Raw genomic sequence first — 23,682 nt, forward strand, 5'->3', positions numbered from 1 at the left:
GATGCGGCAATGATTGTTCTGGGTCTGTCAAATATATCAAAACATCATCTGCAAATAAATTAATCTTGTATTCTTCAACCATAACTCTCATCCCTCTTATCTGTTCATTCTGTCTTATTGTTTGAGCTAACGGTTCAATAGCCAATGCAAACAAGGCTGGTGACAATGGACACCCTTGTCGAGTTGAACGCGTCAATTTGAATGGTAATGAAACTTGACCATTTGTCACCACCCTGGCAATTGGGTTTGTGTATAAAGCTTTAACCTAACCAATAAAAAAAGGGCCAAATTTAAACTTCTCCAACACCTTAAATAAAAATTCCCATTCAACCCTATCAAAGGCTTTTTCCACATCAAGCGCAACCACCATTGGATGGTTGGGCTGCTGTCAATATGCATTGGCCAAAGTAATCAATGAAAGAATATTATCTGATGCATTTTTATTCTTAATAAAACCTGTTTGGTTTTAGGTAAATACTTAGCAAGTCGATTTGCTAACACTTTTGCTATAATTTTATAGTCTACATTCAGTAGAGAAATAGGTCTATATGAAGACAGTTGCAACGGATCTCGATCTTTTTTCGGAATTACAGTAATTAAAGTACTGGAGCAAGATTCCGGCAACTCATGCTCTTCAGTTACTCATTGTAATACATCCTCAAACACAGAGGATAAATCTTTGTAAAAAATTTTGTAAAATTCCACAGAAAATCCGTCGTCCCTCGGTGACGTTCCATTTGGCATCTCCTGTATAGCTTCCATAATCTCAAATTCTGTAAACGGAGCCTCTAATTCCACAACATCTTCCTCCTTTAATGCTGGTAATGTTAATTTAGATAAATAAGATTCAAAAACACCACTATCCTGTTTCCCCCTCAGAAGTATATAATTTTTGATAAAATTAATAAAACTGGTCATTAATTTCCTGAGGTTTATGGGTAACTATTGAATTCTTTTTAACAGCATTAATAATCCATGAAACCTGTTCCATCTTTAACTGCCATGTAAGTACCTTATGTGCTCTCTCACCCAACTCGTAATAACACTGCTTAGATCGATTAATTAAATGCTCAAATTGATAAGTTTGCAATGTATTATAATGTCATTTCAAATTAGCCAAAACCACTTTCTTATCTTCTGTCACATCTTTCTGAAATTCCTTCTCCAATTCAGCAATTTGCTTCTCCAATTCTAAACTCTCTGCCATATACTGTTTCTTAATTTTAGTAGTATAACTAATAATCTGCCCTCTTAAATAAGCATTTAGTGCATCCCATAACACAAAACGACTATCTACAGAATTGTCATTCTCAGTCAAGAACAAAGTGATCTGTTCTTTAATAAAGGTAACAAACTCTGGTTTTGCAACAACATTGTATTAAATCTCCATCTGTAAGATGAACGTACCACTTCTGAACTTACACAAGAAAAAAATAATAAAGAATGGTCCAGTATAACCCTACTTTTATATTCCACCTGTAATATTCTTCCTTGTAAATGTGCTGATACTAAAAACAAATCTATTCTAGAAAATGAATCATGTCGAGACGAATAAAAGGAAAAATCCTTCTCCGTAGGAGAAGGAACCCTTCTCCAAATATCCACCAAATTTAAGTCTTTCATCAAGGCCCCAATTTATATCGCCATCTTTGATTTCTTTATACTTTTTGGAGATCTATCTAATAAAGGATCCAAAACACAATTGAAATCTCCCCCAACTAAAATATTTTCATTAGCCTGATTTAACAACAAAAAAGCATCAGAAATAAAACGCTCATCATCTACGTTAGGTGCATAAACATTAAGCAAAGTCCAAGATTCAGCAAAAATTTTACAATTCACCTTTAAAACCCTCCCAGCATTTCCTTCCATAGATTGTAATTCAAAAGGCAAATTCTTGTGAATTAAAATTGCTACACCTCTCGCCTTGGAATTAAATGAAGAAAAAAACACACGACCAACCAAATCTCTCCTCAACTTCAAATGTTCTTTTTCAGTCAAATGTGTTTCTTGCAAAAAGCAATATCAATTTTCATTTTTTAAATATAAGCCAAAACTCATTTTTGCTTAATCAGTTTATTTAACCCCTGAACATTAAAAGTTTCAAATTTCAGATTAGACATCCCTACAAATTAACAATATAATCACTCATTACAAATTGCTTCCCTTATAATACCTTAAAATCACTATCCCTCCCCATAATATTAAAAAAAAAGAAAAGAAACCCAAAAGAAATTTTTTTTATTAACCAAATAAAAACTACCCAAAGATTGTAACGTCCTAAAAAAAACTAGGTGTTGTAAACCCCACTAGTGGCAGATGACTATCAAAGATTTCAGTGCCATCCACCACCCGCCTCCCCCCCCACCCCCCCGCCAGAGATACATTATTCTCATCAACATAATCAAATATAATCAATATATTCAACCCATTGACTCCAAAACCAATGATTGTTCTGGGTCTTCAATGTCAATAAGACTTTGAGTTAACATTTCTTTCTTTCCATTCTTCCCATTTCTCCCATTGCCATTTCCATTTCTATTTGTCTTCCTTTTAGGTGACGGCGGCGAAAGGCGATCATTTCCTTGCAACTCTGGTAGTGAATCAGCAAAGATTAATGCATCATGGTCATTTTCAAAAAATTGAGATTGAAAATGACCATAAAAGACTTTTAACACCGCAGGGTAACGAAAAGCAAATTTGTAACCCTTCCGCCACAATACTTCTTCAGCCGAATTGAATTCCCGACGTCGCCTAATAATCTCCTGACTCAGATCTGCGTAAAAAAAACTCTGTTATTTTGAATCATCATTGAAGATTGACTTTGTCGTGTCTTCTGCACCGCCAGTCGTAGTATCATCTCTCTGTCCTGAAATTTCAGACAACGAATTAAAACCGCTCTTGGCGGTTGTCCCGGAAACGGTTTCTTCCGCAATGCTCTATGTGCCCAGTCCAACTCTAGGCCTTCTGAAAAGAATTCCTTGCCCAGCATCTCGGGAATCCATTTCTTAAAATTTTTATTGGATCGGAACTTTCAATATCTTCTGGAAGACCCACGATCTTCACATTTGATTTTCCAGTGAATCAATTTTTTAAATAATTCCTTCTTCTGAATTCCCCAATCCACAAAAGAATTACGTTCTTGTTACGTTCAACCTGATTTTTACATTCAAAAAAAGCTGTTTCAATTTTTAAAAAATTTTCTTGCACTGTATCCACTGATTTGATACATTTATTAACATCACTCTTAACTGCAGTTCTATCTTCAGACATAGTATTCATTTTAGTTGTCACTTTGAGTCATTTGTTTAAACATATTATCCATTTGATAAGTAATCCCTTCTAAAGCAGCACATTCCAGACTCCAGTGCCTCTTTTTGAGGCCTACCATCTCTAGTTTCCAGTTCCAGTTGCTCCTGTGTGCTGCCCAGTAAAGGTAAGTCTTCTTCCTCTTCAGATGTCGTCGGTCCCTTTCCAGGGCGGTTGCGGGTCTGAACAACCGATGACGGGACCCCGACCACGTTGGGACGGCACTGCTCGGGCTCCCCCACAGCCCACACCCAATCCAGCAACTGCCGAACCCTTGAGGCACCACGCATGCCCGGTAAGGCCAGGGACTGCACAGGTGCGGCTTCCAACACCACTCTGTGTGTGCCTGGTCCACCCGACAGCAGCGCGGGCTCACAGGCTCCTCTCTCGGCTGAGTCCCCGCGCGCCCGACATCACAGGCACGCGGTTCGGCACCAATCAAGCTTGTCGTCGAGCTGGCGGCATCTTGCGAAGGCAGGATTGGTGCCAGCGTCATACTCAGCCAGGCAGGGGTCCACTGTGCCTTAGGAACTCCCGAAATCGACTCCGTGGCTTCAGTTAAGCAGGTAGGCCTCAATTCTTCAACACTCTTAAAAGGTAGTTTCTTGTACAATTGAGTTTTCATTTTTTTTTACATTAGTAGCCATTGTAACCCACTAATGTTCCAAAAAATATAATTTTTAATCACTTTTATAAACTTTAAAAACGGGTACTTAAAAAACTAGCTGAGGAAGGGTGGGATCGTACGTTTGTCCTCTACGCCATCTTGCCACGCCCCCAGTTACTCTTAAATCTACTCCCGTTCCCGAAATCTGAGGCTATGTCCCCTAGTTCTTGTCCACTGGCAGTTGAGACATACTTCCTCACTTCCAAAAACATCAGTAACAGGAGCAGGAGTCAGTCATTGGGCCCATCGAGCTTGCTACACCATTCAATGGCTACACTGGCCGTGGACTCAGCTCTACCTCCCTGCCTTTACTGCAGAACCCTTAAACCCCAACAATGCAAAAACCATCTAACTGTGCCTTAATAGATTAAACATGGTAGTCTCTACTGCAGTGGTTTTCAAACTCCCCCCCCCCCCCCCCACTTTCACATACCACTTTACATATTACCTATGCCCTAGGTGGTCTGTGATTAGTAAGGGATTGCTTAAGGTGGGATGTGAGTGGAAATAAAAAGTTTGAAAACCACTGTTTTAATCGTACCTCATTGACTCATTATGTGCATGGTTTCAGAACTCCAAAGGAAATGGACCAATGACAATTTTTCTCAAGCAAAATACTTCAGTAACAATTCGGTCTCAAGCAGTGATTCCCAGCCTTCCCTTCCCACTCACATCCCATGAGCACTTATGCTGTAGGGATTGCTTAGGGTGGAATGTGAGTTTAGAGGGGATAGTTTTAAAACCAATGCTCTATGGCCTCCTTGGGCAGAGAATTCCACAAATTCACTGCTCTCTAGAAAGAGCAGTTCCTTCTCATCTCCATCCTAAAACGACTCCCACAAATACTGAGGCTTTGACTGCTAATTCTAGTCTCGCCTACCACTGGAAACAAGTTTCTTGCCTCTTATTTATCCTTTTCATAATCTTCTGTTTCTATAAGAGTACAGTCTCAGGCGACTCAATCGCTCCTCATCTGCTAACCCCCTCCTTTCTAGAATCAACCAACTGAACCTCCTCTGCTCCAAAGCTAGTCTACCCTTTCTCAAGTAAGGAGACCAGAACTACACGCAGTACTCCAGGTGCAGCCTCATCAGTGCCCTGTAATGCTGCAGCAGAACCTCCCTGTTCTTAAATTCAATCTCTCCGGCAATGAAGGCCAACATTCCCTTTTACCTTCCTGATAACCAAGCTTTTGTGATTCATGCACAAGCATTCCCAAGGTCCTCCGCACAACGGCATGCTGCAATCTTTCACCACTTGAATAATAATCTGATTGTCTATTTTTTAAATTGCAAAGTAGATGACCCCGCATTTACCAACATTGTACTCATGTACGTTAACCTATCTACGTTTCTCTGCAGATTCTCCGCATCTATTCCTTTCAGAATATTATACGTCCCGAAAGGATCCCCCCTTCATCGTTCCAAGTTCTTATAGTCCCAATGCCACATTGAAGTTCCTTTGCTACCCTCCTCTGCTGCTCATAGAATTTTATAAAACTGAAGGAATCCACATGACTTGTGTGGTCCAAAATAGCTTCCTACGTCTAAGCAGGTGACAGGATATCAGACATACATCCTGGCATTCTTTGACTTTCCTCTCAAAATGTCAGCCATTCTTTCTCTCTCACTGTTGATGCTCGGCCCACTGAGTTCCCCCAGTACCAGCATTTCAGGGCACTGATCTTTCTGGATCACTCATAAGAGGTCTTTGGAGGTCAAGGAGCCAGCAGTACTTTTTCGCTCCATTTTGCGGCAGGAGGAATTATCATTTGGTTGGCAGAGTGTGGGTAAAGTGGGCAGTCCTGGCTGCCTGCAAACACCTTGGCTTTTCTGCAGGTGAACATGTGGGGGCGCCAAAGAGCAGCCAATCTGGAATTCTCGTGTGCAACGAAAGCCTTCCTTCTTACACAAATTAACACAATGCACAAATAAAAGGATAGATCAATAAATAAATAGGAACAGAATTAGGCCATTCAACTCATCGAGTCTGCCCTGCCATTCCATAATGGCTGATTTACTATCCTTATCAACCCCATTTTCCTGCCTTCCTTCCGTAACCCTTGATTCCCTTCTTTCATTAAAAACCTATCTACCTCTGTCTTAATTGGACGACCTCCACAGCTGTCCACGGACAAATTCCACAGATTTACAACCCCCAGATAAAGAAATTCCTCCCCATTTCGGTTCTAAAGGGATGTTTTGTATTCTGAGGCTGTTCCCTCTGGTCCCAGACTCCCCCACCATAGGAGACATCCTCTCCACATCCACTCTATCCAGGCCTTTCAATATTTGAGAGGTTTCAATGAGATCCCCCTTTCCTTCTAAACTCCAGTGAGTGCAGTCCCAGAGCCATCAAACTCTCCTCCTATGATAACCCTTTCATTCCGGGGACCATTCTCTGACCCTCTCCAATGCCGACACAAATATTCTCAGTTGTACTCGTGGTAAAAATGTGGTGTTACAATAGAGCAGATTATTTGTTGGTAATGTTTGCTGCGTGGATCCTCATTACAGGCATTAAGCATGTAAAGAGAAATTTATATACAGTAAACCCCTGATATCTGGCACCTATGGGGATTGTAGATGCCTGATAAATGAATTTTCCAGTTGCTTGAGGTTGCATGTTGCATGGATAGGCAAGATGCGCCTGTTTTTACCTACCGGTATTTATTTTCTGCAATTTTTTTTGCCGGTTGCTTGAATTCTAGATTACAGGGGCTTTACTATATAGCAGAGATGCTGGAAATGTTCAGTAAATCAAACAGACCGATTCTGTACCCAAGTGACTCGATTGCTGACAGCGCAAAGCCTTTCCACCAAAGGACGCCAAGAGTGTGATGACAGTTCCCACTTGCCTGTGGAGTGCAGCTCTAACAATTCATATGCCATTCCCCACCATCATGTGGTGGACGTAGCAACGTGTTGATGGGTACCCTTGTCCACTGAAGGACCTTCCGTCACAGACATTCACCAGGAGCGCTGCTTAAATAGGCCTTAAAGAATTATAGAGGACGCTTTCCATCCAACACACAGCATCTATGATCTACTACCATCAGGAAGGAGGTACAGGAGCAGCAAAATCAGGGCAGGCTGGCTGGGAAATAGCTTCTTCTCACAGGCAGTGAACATCAGATCACAAGACATAGGAGCAGAAATAGACTATTCAGCCCAGTGACTCTGCCCCAGCATCCAATCGTGAGCTGATCTATTTTCCCACTCAGCCCCCCTGACTGACCTTCTCCCCATAACTTTGCCTTAAATACCCTAATGACCTGGCCTCCTTAACCACCCGTGGCAACAGATTTCACAGATTCATCAATATCAATATTCATCAGTATCCTATAACTGAGTAAATTATTTATTTTATATCTGTATGCATACGGGTGATTATTTTATGCTGTGTATTGTGTGTGTACATGTGTGCACTGGGATCCCGAGAAGCGCTGTTTCGCCTGGTTGTATCTGTACAGTCAGATGATTCTAAACTTGAACTTGTGTGTGTGCCATCTTCAGTTCTTTGATAGCCTCCCCCCCCAAACCCCTGTCCTCTGTCACCAAGAGGTCAAGGGTGGCAGGCACGTGGGTGCAGGGCCATCAGCTGGCACCCCTCCATGCTGAGTTATTATCAAGTCTTCATCCTGGAATTCCCTCCTCAGCAGTACTACTGTATTAGAGTTCCTTCACCAGCTCAATTTTTTAGGCATACAGCACGGTAATAGGTCCTTTCGGCCCACGAGCCAGTGCCGCCCAATTACACCTGGTACATTTTGAGCAGCGGGAGGAAACCAGAGCCCCCGGACGAAACCCACGCAGACATGGGGAGAACGCACAAACACCTTACAGACAGTGCCAGATTCAAACCCGGTCACTGGGGCTGTAACAGCGTGGCGCTAACCACAACACTAACAGTACTGCTTGAGCTCGCCATCATTTTCCCAAGGGCAGCTCGCAATGGGCTCACACAGCTTTAAAAATGCACCATTCAATGTCAAGAGCAGGTCAGATTTGACGAGCCATTTCACGTTAATTTTATTCTCCACCATCCACATTTCACCGTTCAAGTTTCTCCCTGTTAAATAGAAGGTTTCTAAGAACAGGAGTCAACATTGAGAAACACAGAACAAATATTAAGACATATGATGCGCTTCAGGACAGAAACTTCCGCTGAATTCCCAACCCCAACGCATTCCTGAATGTAATTGCTCTTATCTCTGGCAACAATGCCTCGCCTCTGGGATTTTCTCACTACACCTCTTTGCCTTTCTATTCCCAATTAAAAATTGTCTGCAAGGTATTTTGAAAATATATATGATGAATATTAGCTGATCACATACAAACCCAATGAGGATTAAAAGAGACATTTCTTGGGGAATGCTGCATCCATCATGGTTGCTGTAGAGCATCGGATCGGAGGTCAATCCATAGAACCATAAGAGCGGAAGAGAAGATCACTGGGGTCTCCCCTCCCCACCCATTGATGGGATTTACTGGGATTGATGTCTAAAGAGGACTCACAAAGTCAGTGAGGACCCCACACACAGCATCTCTCAGTTACTTTTGTCGGGATAGAGGTACAGGAGTATCAGAGCCAGGACCACCAGGCTGAGGAACAGCTTCTTTCTACAGGCAGTGAGAATGCTGAGCGACTGATGAACTGCTCACACTAATCCTCCGTGACTCAACTGTTATTTAAGAATGATATTTATTTGAATATTTGTATGCAAATACTGTGCATATGCATCGCTTGTCTGTAAGTGTGCATGCAGGGTGTTGAACCGTGGACTGGTGAAAACTGTTTCATCGGGTTGTGCTTATACAATTACATGATAAATAAACTTGGGCTTGCATATAGGAACTTGGGAATGGCTGAAGATATAAGTAAAACCCCTGGAATCCGGCACCTACGGGGATTGTTAGATGCCAGATAAGTGGATTTTCCGGTTGCTTGAGGCTGTGTGTTGTATGATTGATGAACTAATAGTGAGCCGAGCCAATGTGAAGCTTCCGTATTATTTATTTATTTATTGCTTGTTTTCCAGATAACAGGGGTTTTATTGTAACTACATTAAAAGGATATAGAGTCATTCAGCATGATAACAGGCCCTTCAGCCCAAGAGTCTGTGCTAACCATCGAACACCCACTTGCACTAAGCCTATTTTAATCTCCGCACATTCCCATCAACTCCCCCAGATTCTCCAACCTGCACACCAGGAACAATTTACAGCAGCCAATTAACCACATCTTTGGGATGTGGGAGGAGATGGGAGTAGCCTGGAGGAGCCCTATGTAATCACATGGGGAATGTGCAAACTCCACAGAGAGAGGACCCGTAGTTGGGACTCAATCTGGGTTGACAAGAAGAGTGAGAAAAAAGAACTACCTGCTGCGCCACAAGGACAATGGGTCAAGATGATATCAAGTGGATCAGAAATACTGGTGAGGGCCCGTGGAGCTCAGTTGAAATAACTTTGTTTTTATTCAATGTTCAGAATGGGCGAATGAGATTCTTTCTGGAACTGATGAAGGCGTTCTAATGAAACTGATCCCACTTGGCGGGGAGAGTTCTTCAGCAATGATACAAGACTATCAACACCTTTCCAATTCAGGATGGTCCAATGGGTTCCATCGTGCGGTGGTGCTCCCCTGCGTCTTCTGCCATTGTCCTTCTCAGAGGCCATGGGCCCCGAGAAAGGAATGAACCCTCAGCCTTTATATCAGTGGTGCTATTTATCAATGCTGTGCATTGTAGTCCACGTCTGAAGACACACGAGGGACTGCAGGCGCTAGAATTCGGAGGCAAAAACAAAACCTGTCGGAGGAACTCAGCGGGCCGAGCAGTATCCGTGGGAAGTAGAGAATGGTGGACGTTTTGGGTTGAACTTCTTTATCAAGGCTTGTTATGAAATTTGGTCTGGAGACTTTGTGTTCCTCTATTCCCCGAACTGGCTCCACCAGCTGTGAGAATGAACATATCCTGTAACTCAGTAGATTATTCCGAAATATTTATATATATTTATTTTATATCATGTCTTTAGATATATATGAGATCATTATGGGTAGTATGTATGTGCACTGTGGACCGGAGAAATGCTATTTCATTGGGTTGTATATGTATAGTCAGATGATAATAAACTTAAACTTGATAGAGCCCTTCTAGTCTGTGCCAAACTATTTTACTGCCTAAACCCACTGACCGGCACGCAGTCCATAGCCTTCCATACCACCTCCCATCCATCTCCCTGTCCAAATTTTTTTTTAAATGTTAAAACTGAGCCCGCATTCACCACTTCAGCTGGCAGCTCCTTTCACGCTCCCACCATTCTCTGTGTGAAGAAGTTCCCCCTAAACTTTCCCCCCTTCACCCTTAACCCATGTCCTCTGGTTTGAATCTTGACTACCCTCAATGGAAAAAAAAACCTTGTTGCTTCCCTTTGACCTCTCTGTTTTACTGGCTACAGATCATTCACCTGCCTCTGTTGTTCAACTCCACCCCTTCCCCTCCAACCTTATTCTATGTTGTAGAGCATTGCAGTTCAGCCTAAATTTGTGCATAATTTTCAATTATCGTTCACCCATCAGGGAGTTGGAATCTTTACTCCAGGCAATAAATCAAGACAACAGGTATTCTGCCTCTCTCACATTGCATTATCCAAACGACAGGTTTTCAATACCAGATAGTGAGCCATGAGAGAGGTTGAACAAACATGGGTTTCCTGCTCTGGTAGCTTCGGAGGATGTGGTGGTCCTGATGGAGCTTTATATGAAATTATGGGTAGCATTGATAGGGTAGACAGTCAGAACATTTCCCCAGGTTAAAAATGTCACATACTAATGAACGTGTTCAAAGAGATGAAGTGGGGCGGGGAAATTTAAAGGCGACGCAAGGATTTCATTTCATGCAGAGAGTGGAATGGAAAACCAGAGGTTTACAATCCAAAAACCATTGGGGGATCAGAGGTGGAGAGGGTGAGCAAATTTAAATTCTTGGGAATCAATATCTTGGAGGATCTTTCCTGGAGCCAACACACTAATGGCATTGCGAATAAAGCACCTCAGCGCCTCTACTTCCTCAGGAGTTTGCAGAGGTTTGGTATGACACCAGAAACCCTGGCAAATTTCTACAGAGGTGCAGTGAAGATATGCTGATTGGCTGCATCACTGTCTGGTTTGAGGGCACTAATACCCTTAAGTGTAAAGCCTTGCAAAATGTAGTGGACACAGCCCAGGACATTGAAGGTAAAACCCTCCCCACCATCGAGAGCATCTATGGAGAACTCTGCCGTCGGAGAGCAGCAGCAATCATCACGGATCCAGCACACGCTCTGTTCTCGATCCTACCATCAGGAAAGAAGTATCGGCGCCACAAGACTCGCACCACCTGGTTCAGGAACAGCTGCTCCCCCTCCACCATCAGACTCCTCAACAACAAACTCAATCAAGGACTCTTGCACTTGATTGATTTTTAAAATTCTTTCTGTATTGCTGTTCGTTTATATTTCTTTATTTGTTTACATCTGTACATTGTGTCATTTTATTTCCCATTGCCAACAAGTGGTGATTCGGCCTCGCCTGCAGGAAAAAGAATCTCAGGGTTGTTCATGATGTCATGAATGTACTCTGGCAATAAATATGAAATTGGTAAGTTCCTGGAATGGGCTGTCAGGATTAGTTGTGGAAACAGATATGATGATAGCATTTAATAGACTTCCAGACAGATACAAGAACTTGCAGGCTCTAGAGGAATATCGATTATGTTTTAATTTAACTTGGTCATTGGGCATCATAGGCTAAGGTTAGGTATTCTTTATATCTAAAATCTTAACCAGTTATGGAAGTTCCTGCCCTTCAGAGAATCAACTCTCAAATCTACATTAAAAAAAATTAAACCTTGCAGAATTTTACTGAACTTAATGAGAAGGGATTTCAGCGCCTTTCCTCATCATGGGATAAATACAAGTGGTGCCATGGCAACCAGACCAGCCTTCCATTCCTCCCCCCCTCCCCGTTCTGTGACCACGGTCTTTCGTTTGCTCAGTCACGTACAGAAAAATGGCAATGCCAATCTACAGTACGTTGACCTTCGCGGGGCCCCAGAGTGAATGGCTTCAATGCATCCTGCCTCGTTAATGACGAACTGAGTACACAAGTCAGCATAAAATGGTTGAACATTATGTTTATTTATCCACTGCACTGATGGAATGGATAGCAGTAAATTCAGCTGAAGTTTGAGAACGGGCGTCTGCAAAATTAAATGTGCCTCACAGATCATTAAACTAATCATTCAGAGATCAGTCTTCAGGTCACCCACTGAGCTTGAAGGTTAAAGTTGGCAAATCTTCAGGAAGGCCCGAAGAAGCCTTTAGATGAATTAAAAATTAATCGCTGGGATTTGCTGCATGCAACCCATGGAATACAACTGATGTAAGATATTAAAAATGCAATATATTTATTCAGTCAAACCTTTGGTATCCAGCACCTTTGGGGGATTCATAGATGCCAGATAAATGTATTTTCTGGTTGCTTGAGACTTATTCTTACAATGTCTAACTAATACACCTACATTATGAATAAACAGTTCAAAATACAAAAATATTCTACTGTATTTTTAAGTCACTTTATTTTTAAGTCACATTCTTTGAAAACATTTAACCATCGCTTCACCTCCAGGTTCCTCTCCCTCCACGGAGCTTCCTAACAGACAAACAACATTATAAAGCCTCTGACGGGGCCGACTCTTAAGAAGGGATAAGGAGACACAATAAAAGAGTCACCCCAATGGTGAGCGGCTTTAACCAGCTCTTCATCCTGGGCAACGCCACAACTTTATTCAAACAGCTGCTATGAGCAAAGCCTGACCAAGGCACTCCGCTGGCTGAATATTTGCTCCCATTTTCACTAAAAGTTTATGTGTTACTTTGACAGTTTTAAACGTGTATTTTTTACTTATTTTTTTTAATTGTCCTCGATTTTTTTTTGCCGATTGTTTGAATTCCGGATACCAGAGGTTTTACTGTACTTTCACCTATTACTGATTGTGAGAATTGATGAAAAGGAAAGAACACACCCAGTGCTGGAGGAACTCAGCAGGTCAGACAGCATCGATGGTAAGAAATAAACAGTTGGGTCTGGACCTTCATCAGGAGTCAAATTCAATGGATGCTTCTAGCGACAGCAAGGATCCTCCCAGTTAGGTGGTGGGGTGGGGGGGAGATTGACTCACAGGAAATGGACAGGTTGGGCAGCCAGTGGTGGTAGGGTTGGATAAAACTCACATGGGAGATTTTGTAAATGAGAATGAGGTTTTCCACGTTGAAGTCCTGTTGATGATACGACTTCTACTTTCTGGATTCTCCCTGTTTTCACTGCCTTTGGTTTTCTGATCAGACACAAAGACAGCTGCCCGAAGCCTTCGTCAGGGTCCTTTGTTATGAGGTCAATGACTGTTAATCACCACATTCCAACATGGATGCAAATGTGTGGCCTCCTGTCAAGTCCAAAGAAGGTCTGGGGTCCAGAAAAGTCCCAGCCAGATGCTATCTCACAAAACTGATGGAAATACTCAGCAGGTCAAGCGACACCTTGGGGGAAGGAATCAGAGTTGACGTTTCAGGTCAAAGACCCTCCATCTATATTTTAAATGCTGCTTCGTTCCCCAATTTGTGAACCCAAAATGGTTGTTTCCATAAGCCAACTTCTATGATGTCCATTGACTCTCATCTGTTCGGACACCTACGATCCCCATTTCAATGTATCAGCAGGGCAGAGCAGGTGGACAAATGAGGGAGCAATAGTTGCCTGGGCCTCCAGTTGCATGTGCCAGAGAGAGACGCAAGCGATAAGCAGATGCTGGAATCTGGACAAAAATTTCAGGAGGGACTCAGGAGCTCAGGCCGCAGCTGTGGAGGGAAACGGCGAATTGACGCTCTGGGTCAAGACCAGAGAGGTGGAACATCCTTTTCCCTCCAGAGATCCTGCAAGAGAGGTTTGCAGGTCTTCTCAGAACACACCCTCTCATCCACTCAATCTACTCCGCATCATGAGCACAAAGGGAGAACATCGGGTGAATCATGAAAATTACAGAACAGAAAACAGGCCCTTCAGCCCTTCTAGTTGGTGCCAATCTATTATTCTGCCTGGTCCCACTGACCTGCACCCAGTTCATACCCCTCCCATCCATGTACCTGACCAAATTCTTCTCAAATGTTAAAATTGAGACCACATTCATCACCTCAAATGGCAGCTCATTCCACACTCCCACCACTCTCTGTGAGAAGATCCCCCTAAACCTTGAGGGTTCAGATCCGAAACGTCACTCATATATCTTTACCTCCCATGGACACTGTGAGACCTGCTGAGTTCCTCCAGCATTTTTGTGTTTTGACTACAATCACAGTGTCTGTTGACTTTCATGCTTCACCACAATTGCTTTAAGAGCAAATGGTTTGAGAGCTTTAGAAGTTTGGTTATGACCAGAATTCACACGTACTTAAGCAATTCGCCTACCATTACAATCGCTCCACAGCAGACACAGTATCACTGGCTCTCCACTCAGCTCTGAATCACCACATACGACTGCTCTTCATCGACAGCAGCATGGCCTTCAACATTATTATTCCCTCAGTGCTGGTCAACAAGCTCCAAACCCTGGACCTCTGCACCCCCCCTCCACAACTGGATCTTTGACTTCCTCATTGGAAGACCAAAGTGAGTATGAATTGGAAACGTCTCCTCCTGACTGTTGATCAACACTGGCTCACCTCAAGGATGCGTGCTTAGCCCACTGCTCTACTCACTCTACACCTAAGACTGTGTGGCCAGGCACGTTCCAATGCTATCTGTGAATTTGCCAATGACACCACAGTTGTCAGTAGAATCAGCAATGAGGAAGCTTACAGGAGGGTGGTGTCACAACAACAAGTTCGCACTCAACATTAGCAAAATCAAGGAGATGATTGTGGACTTCAGGAGGAAATCAGGAGAAAACGAACCAGTCCTCATCGAGGGGTCAGCAGTGGAGAAGGAGAAAAACTTTATATTCCTGGGTCTCAACATCTCCGAGGATCTATCCTGAAATCTCCATGTTAATGCAATCATGAAGAAGGCTCGCCAGTGAGGAGTTTGATGAAATTCGGTGTGTCACCGAAGACTCGAAAACTTCTAATGTTGTACCGTGGAGAGCATTCTGGCTGGATGCGTCATTGTCCGGTCTAGAGGTGCCAACGCTCAGGACAAGGAAAACCTCCAGAGGGTTGTTAACTTGGCCCATGACATCATGGCCACCAGACTTCACTCCATTGAGGGCATATATATATATATATATATATGAGGCGGTGCCTTAAGAAAGCAGCCTCTTATCCTCAAGGACTCCCCCACCACCCAGGTCATGTCCTCTTCACTCTGCTACCATTGGGAAGAAGCTACAGGGGCCTGAAGGCAACCACTCAGCGGCAAAGGCACAGCTTATTCCCCCTCCGCCATCAGATTCCGGAATAATTAATGAACCACAGACACTGCTTTACTTTGAGTTTTACTTTTATTCATTTTCTAAGGTAGTTTTATTCATAGGTTTGCACTGTGAAGCTGCCACAAAACAACACATTTCATGTGTGTTCATAACAATAAATTTGATTCTGATTTTCCATGTTGCACACTTCAAAGAACCGTCATCAAGAAAACCCTGGAAGGCCTGAGGTGGATAAATAAATGCCACAATAGGCTGGTATTGAGATTTAGATCCCAAACATCCTTGGCCTTATTCAGATTTGTTTAATAAATAAAGTGGTCTTGCCACAGATTTCATAAAAACTTAAATCAACAATAGTTTCAGGAGATGGCAGCCTGAAAATTCTTACAATTAACCATCAATGAATAGTCAACAGTTTAATCAACCAATGTCAGGTGGAGAGCTGTTGGTGACACAGCTGGAGTCAGCAATTTTCCCATCTTCTGCCCGACTAATAAGGACACGTGGAACATTATTCACCTTCATAGTTCATTGATATCTGTATGGTTATTCATGCAGAGCTGCCAGTGTTTAAACAAATGATGGATAACAGTCATGGATGGGTCACGTCTCCAGAATGGAGGACCACCGCCTTCCCAAGATCGTGTTATATGGCGAGCTCTCCACTGGCCACCGTGACAGAGGTGCACCAAAAAAAAGGTACAAGGACTGCCTAAAGAAATCTCTTGGTGCCTGCCACATTGACCACCGCCAGTGGGCTGATAATGCCTCAAACCGTGCATCTTGGCGCCTCACAGTTCGGCGGGCAGCAACCTCCTTTGAAGAAGACTGCAGAGCCCACCTCACTGACAAAAGGCAAAGGAGGAAAAACCCAACACCCAACCCCAACCAACTAATTTTCCCCTGCAACCGCTGCAACCGTGTCTGCCTGTCCCGCATCGGACTTGTCAGCCACAAACGAGCCTGCAGCTGACGTGGACTTTTTACCCCCTCCATAAATCTTCTTCCGCGAAGCCAAGCCAAAGAGAAGAGGGATAACAGTCAGTGCACGCAGGAGTGAACACACAGTTAAAGGGGGAGAGAGCAGAGCATGAGACAGAATGAGGGAGATACACACAGTAGTGGCAGGGTAATTATGAAAATGTGATTCCCTGGAACCAAAGAATGAAACAGCATAGAAACAGGCCTTTTGGCCCATCTAGTCCATGCCTAAACATTATTCTGCCTGGACCATAGCCCTCCATACCCCATTCCATGGATCTGTAAAACTTTTTCTTAAACGTCAAAACCAAGCCCGCGCTCACCACCTCTGCTGGCATCTCGTTCCACACTCTCACTGCCCTCTAAATAAAGATGTTCCCCCTAATGTTCCATTTAAACATTTCCCCCTTTCTCCCTTAACCCGTGCCCTCCCGTTCTTGTCCTGCTCAACCTCAGTGGAAACAGCCTGCTTGCATTTACTTCATCTCTACCTCTCGCACTGGAGTGACCCAATTAAAGGAGCTTGCCTGAATTTCAACGGGGCCCTCCTGTCAGTGAAAGGGCTGAACCCCTCTTTCTCACTGCTCCTCAAACTCTTCATGATGTACTGTTGAGGAAAAGGTATGAGAAAATGGATTGAATCAAAAGGATTTCAATTGATGCATTACTGAATGGAGGCACAATTAATGTGGAGAAGGATATGGGCAAATTGTATTTACCTATTAAAATGTGTTTTTTTTTTAAATCACAAAAGGACATGCCTAGATACCGTTTAGATTGTTGGGATCATATTTAGATAGATGTATTGGTTGGGGATGGAGAGGTGCTCAATCACCTCAGCTTCAGGATATTTTTGCAGGAGTTCCTCAACATAACATTCCAAACCCATCCATCCTCAGCTGCTTCATCAGTGACCTTTGTTCTGTCGCAAGGTCTCAGATGGGGACGCTTGCTGACGACCATTCGTGACCGCTTGCATAAGGAAGCAGTGCACATACAATCACAGCACCTGTTGTTGATTGCAAGGTTGATTCATTGGCATCAACTGCGCAGAGGTGAACCTGGCTTTTGCAAGTCGCAGGAAACTAACAACTACCTTGACGTTTAAATCTCGGGAGAAAACGCCAAGTTCAGCACCTCCGACACTCTGTCCGCCATTAGTGGCAGGGATCTCCCAGTGGCCAACCATTTCAATTCTGCGTCCCACTCCCACGCCAACATATCTGTCCATGACCACGCGCCCTGCCAAACCAAGGCCATCCATAAAATGGAGGAGCAACACCTAATATTCCAGCTGGGCCCTCCCCATCCGGATGGAGTTAACGTCGACTTTGGTTTCTGCTAGACTTCACCCTGTTCACCTACTCTTCCCCATCCTTCTGTCTCCTTTCCTCCAACTCTCCTTCCCTTTCCATTCACAGAGCCATCACCACCTCCTCCTGTTTGCTCTTGTGCCTTCCCTCCCTTATCCATCTCCCACCTCTTGCCTGTGGCCCTCTGCTCCTCACCCCCCACCCCCCCGTTCCTCCCCCCACCATTTCATTCGGGCACCTGTCTACATTTTGCTCGTTCCTTGATGAAGGGCTCAAGCCTGAAACGTTGATGATGTATCGTTATCTTTGGTATATAACGCACGCTGTTGGACCTGCTGAGTTTCTCCAGCATCGTGCTTTTACTTCAATCACGGCATCTGCAGACTTTCATGTTTTACTCCGTTCAGCCCTCTTATCATTTCTTTTGAAATTCTTGGATATCTGACAACCTCTCACGAGGCCAAGGAAAACCTCTCTAACCAGAAATATGGGAAGCTGCTGTCAAAGGGATGACTTTGATTTTTTTCTTTCCAACGCATTTACCACATTGATGCCCCAGAGACACAGCAGGTAGTTCCACTGCCTCACAGCTCTGGGGATCTGTGTCTGATCTTGGCCTCGAGCGTTGCCTCCGTGGAGTTTGTACATCTTTCTTGTGACAGTGCAAGTTTTCCCTCACATCCCAGGACCTGCAGGTTGGTTAACAGCCTGTGCCCCAACCCCCCTACCCCCTGAGTGGGGTTACTTGCAACAGGAACCATATAGGAAGGAGGAGGAGATTAGAGAGAAAGAGCCAGAGTGAGGAAGAGAGAGAGAGATGAGAAGGATGAGAGTGAGAAAGAGGGGGTGAAAGAGAGATACAGAAAGTGGGAGAGGGAGAGAGAGAGAGAGAGAGAGAGAGAGAGAGAGAGAGAGAGAGAGAGAGAGACACACACACACACACACACACACACACACACACACACACACACACACAGAGCGAGGGAATCATGAAGGGGGGACCAGTGGAATGGGGTCAATGGGATGGTCAGGATGAACCCAATGGGCTGAACAATCTCCTTCTGTTCCTACTAAATGTGAAGAAAAATGGAGTGGAAGGATATGCCAATGGAATAATACCTTAATGAAGCATGAACAGTAGCTTGGACCTCTTAGGCCATACAACCTGTGTCAGAGCTAAAAACTTCACTGGTTGGCAACAATCACCCATTTTTATTTAAATAAAGAGACAAACAGAGAGAGAGAGAGAGAGAGAGAGAGAGAGAGAGAGAGAGAGAGAGAGAGAGATTTGCCATGAGTATGAAGAGTTCGTTGATGTGTGATGAGAGCAGTTATATATTCATCCCACAAATAAATATCCAACACAGGAGCCCACAGCGTACCAGGCAAAAACAGGGTCGTTTGCAATGAGGACTCACCGTCATCACGTGATTAAAATTCCTGATCATGGTAATTTCTTTCTGTTCCTCCTCTTCATCCTGACCATCGTACCCTTCATCCAAACTTCCCTCAGCTGCCAGCACTTCATCCACGATATTCGTCATGCGGGCTATCAAGCTCTCCAATGGGGGACTGAGTTCTCGTTCTTCATTGTCCTTCAAGCCCCAGTCCAATGCCTTGTAAACAAGGATTCCCACGGATTCGATCACCTGTGAGGATTAGGAGCAGAACCTGGGTGAGAAAACTGACTGGGAGAACGCCATTCAGCCCTTCCTGTCATTTCCACCTATCCCATATCCCAATTCTACCTGCTTACCTTGGTTTCCTGACACTTTGCTCAACAAAGATCCCCCAGTTACATTTCTGAAATTGGCAATGAACTGCCCACCTTTCAAAGGATTCACCAGCAACTTTTAAACCATGCAATGCGGGAGCAGAATTAGGCCATTCAGCCCATCGTCTACTCCACAATTCAATTTGTGGCAATATATTTTTCCTTTCATCCCCTTTCTCCTTTTAACTTTTAACCCCCTTACTAATCAAGATCCTATTAACCTTAAATTGACCCAATGACTTGGCCTCCACGGCCACCTATGACAATGTATTCAACAGATTCACTGTTCTCAAGCTGAAGAATTCTTTCCTCATCTCTGTTCTAGAGAGATGTCCTTTTATACTGAGGTTGTGCCCTCTGGTCCTAGACTCTCCCATATTGCGGCACATTTAGCGTGGTGGTTAATGCAGTGCTAATACAGGTAGACAATAACTTATGAACGTGTTCCGTTGTGACCGATTGGTTGTATCTCAAAATGGACGTCGGAAATTCACTGTATGTGTTTTATCGTTCATCAAATACAACATGGTGGCCACCGAGGCCAGCCTCACACCAGCCGCCCACCTATCCGAGCCCTTGACCACAGATCCTTGTCCCGGCTGCCCGCGCATCGGAACTCCCAGCTGCTGATCCTCTCCCAGACTGTCCATGGATCTGAACTCCCAATGCCCCGTCTGCCCACGCATCCGAACTCTCAACCACGATCCTCGCTCAGGCCACCAGTGCATACTAACTCCTGACCGCAGATCCTCGCCCCGTCTGCCTGTGTATCTGAACTCCCAATGCCCTGTCTGCCCACGCATCTGAACTTCCAACGCTCCGGCCGCCCCCTCATATTAACTCCCGACGCCCCGGCCGCCCCTGCATACTAACTCCCAACGCCCAAAGCACGGACTTACCACCTGCTATCAGCCATCCCTGCTCCCAAAGCCTTGAAAGAAGGAGGTACTGTACTTGTACTTATGAGGTCAAAACTTTGACCGGTGTAAAAGTCGACCCCACCCCCATTTTTTTGGCCCCAAAATCCAACAATTACACCAGCATATACGGTATGTATGTAAGTAGCACAGGATGAAAGTCAGGGGTACAGAGCCAGCAGCACAGATTCGAATCCCGTGTCTGCACAGGTTTCCACCAGTGGCTCCGGTTTTCCTACCACTCTTCGAAAACCCATGGTATCTGCAGGTCAATTGGGTTTATTTGGGTGGGATGGGCTTATGGGCCAGAATGGACTGTTATCAAGCTATATGTCTAATCTAAAAAAAACTATATTTAAATTTACTGGAAACATATCCCACACTTCCACTCAATCCAGCCCTTTCAATAATTCCAAATGTTTTGATGTGATCCCCCCTCATCCTTCTAAACTTCATCGAGTGCAGGCCTAGAGTCATCAAACGCTCCTCATGCATTAACCCCCTCATCCATTGGATCATTCTAATAAGACACCATCGAGAATGTGAAGTTCACATAATATGGGGGTAGTACATGTGGATCGGAAGAGTCCCAGGCAAACCGGATTTAGAGATTTTAGAGACACTCGATTTATTAGTGAGAGTGCAGAAAAGTTTCTCAAGAACGTGGCTGGGATCTGGAGGGGTTTAGACAGAGACTTTGCACTGGAGCAAAAGAGGCAAAGCGGTGGCCTTACAGAGGTTTCATAAAATCATGATGGGCATGTGTTTGGAGTTTGGTCACAGACTTTTTCCTTGGCAAGCGAGATCTAAAACTAGCAGGCATAGATTTAAGGTGAGAGGGGAATCATTTAATGGAGACCTGAGGATCATATTTAACACACAGTGAACCATAGAACACTACAACCCAGAAACAGTCCCTATGGCCCATCTAGTCCATGCCAAACAAATATTTTGCCTAGTCCCATTGAGCTATGCCCAGATCAAAGCCCCCCATAGCCCTTCCCATCCATATTTTACTTCAATGTTAAAACTGAGACCGCATTCACCACTTCAGCTGGCACCTCGTTCCACACTCCCACCACTCTCTGTGCAAAGAAGTTCCTCTCAGGTTATCTTTCACCCTTAACCCATGTCCTCTAGTTCTTGCCTCACCCAGCCTCAGTAGAACGAGTTGCTGGAGAAAATAGAGGAGGATACAATTAACAAAGTTTAAAAGACATTCGGGCAGGTACCTGGATGGAAAAGGTTTGGAAGGATAAGGGCCAAATGCAGGAAATCATCAGGTAGCTGGGGTGAAACGTGAAAGTCTGTAGACGCCGTGAGTGTAGTAAAAACACACCGAAATGCTGCAGGAACTCAGCCGGCTTTTCAGCGTCCATAAAATACGCTTGGGTCAGCATGGACGATTTGGGCCGAAGGGCCTGTTTCCATGTTCTACTCCAGATATTTCATTGCATTTTACACTGAAATGTTTTAAAGTGAGTGAAGCGCCACATTGTTTATCTGGCTAAAATTAGCACTTCATGGGTTATTTTTAACACTATCTTTGAATATTTCCTTGGGGATCTATGTGCAAAAATAGACCAAACAATGAGTAGGTTCGAAGCACTTTTATAAAGCAGCCTATTTTCCTGCTGCCTTTGCCAGTGCTCAAAATTACTGCCCATTCTCCAGAATCCTGTTAAAAATATTGCCTGGAACTCCTCTATATAACAATATAACCATGTAGAGGGCCGAGTGAGCATTGCTCTGCAGACCGCAGAACAAATAAACAAACAGGTGCATACTCACCTAACAGAGTGGTACTGCGTGCTGGAGAACGGCGCGTGGTCCTGCTGAGTATCCTGCCGGAAGGCACAGGACACTCGCAAGCATCTGCCGGTCCCATGGATCAAAAGTACTCCAATAGCAATGTCCCACCTTGTCCCATGGAGCCCGGGACATGTGGGGTATAAAAGAAGATTGTAAAACCTGAATAAAGTCAGTCTTGAGTTGACTAATCTGGCGTGTGTTTGTATTACTTCAGTAGCTCTACCGCAGTACCCACTACGACCATATAATTATTATATAGAAGAGTCTCAGGCAATAACCCATACATATTACCTGCGGAGTAAGTTTCACATTCTTGATGTTCACTGGTTAAACGTCTACACATGTAACAGGTCCATCATTTTGAATACTGTTTTGGGCATGGAATGTCCTCTCAGAGCAGAGCAGCTAAGCCTGCATTACCATGAATGCTTTCGAGAATGGATACCAGGAGAGCTGGAGTGATGGGAAAGTAGTTAGGGAGACAAGCAGGAGATTCTATGGCCGAGACCCTGTGGCCAAGGTCAAAACACCGGGATGTGGTAAGGGATGCGGAGAGTCCCAGAAGGAGAAATTTCTATGGAATGTGGAGAGGGGCAGGGAAGATGTGTCAGGTGGGATCTCATTATAGGTGGTGAAAACCGTGACGGATGTGGAGGCTGGAGGGGTGGTAGGTGAGTACGAGGGGAACCTTGTTACGTCTGGGCAAGGACGGGAATGGAGATGCGGGTGAGGGTTAATGGCAGTAGGGGGGGAAGCTACGTTTTCTGAAGAAGGATCAAATGACATTCGATTTCTGCACAAATCACGCAGATTGATTAACTAAGTGTAGATCCACAGTAAGTGCTGCAAGCAAGAGGGATTGCTTTCTCCAGCATTTTGGTAGAGTGAAACATTTCTAGTAAAAACACACAGAAATGCTGGATGTTTTGGTAGAGTGAAACATTTACCAATGTTTCTGGCATGAGCCATTCCTCAATGTATACTCAAAAAACAGGAAGGCGTTAGAATAATGACTAAAGAACAGGTGGGGAGGAGTTCAGACCAGTTTGGCAGGGGGGTGGGGAACAGAGGGTGAGAGCAGTGTCCAGGGAGTATGGCCACCTAGCTAGGAATAAAAAAGATAACAAAGGTAGGATGGAGATTAGGGTAGAAGGTAAAAAAGAGAATATATGTGAGGGTCATTCTCTGAGATGCATATATTTTAATGCAAGAAGCATAGTGAACAAGGTAGATGAGCTTGGGGTCACGATATTGTGGCAATTAGTGAGACCTGGCTACAGGAGGGGCAGGACTGGCAACTTAATGTTCTGGGATACATTTGTTTTAGATGTGATAGATCAGGGGGTAAAAAAGGAGGAGGAGTTGCTCTGCTTCTTAGGGAGGACATTACTGCCATGAGGTGGCAGGATGGTATGGAGGGATCGACCAGTGAGGCTGTTTGG

At 44.2% G+C, this 23,682-nt stretch overlaps 1 protein-coding gene across 3 annotated transcripts in view; it reads right to left on the reverse strand.

Annotated features, from left to right (window-relative positions):
• LOC138755807 (protein spire homolog 1-like) overlaps window positions 1-23,682 on the reverse strand; it is a 230,648-nt gene that overhangs the window by 103,503 nt on the left and 103,463 nt on the right. For all 3 annotated transcript variants that reach the window (XM_069922452.1, XM_069922451.1, XM_069922450.1), the window contains exon 3: window positions 19,156-19,386. In XM_069922452.1, coding sequence (XP_069778553.1) covers window positions 19,156-19,386 — 231 coding nt within the window. The remainder of the gene's footprint in view (window positions 1-19,155; window positions 19,387-23,682) is intronic.

This window comes from Narcine bancroftii, chromosome 2, assembly GCF_036971445.1.
Source record: "Narcine bancroftii isolate sNarBan1 chromosome 2, sNarBan1.hap1, whole genome shotgun sequence".
Lineage (NCBI taxonomy): Eukaryota > Metazoa > Chordata > Chondrichthyes > Torpediniformes > Narcinidae > Narcine > Narcine bancroftii.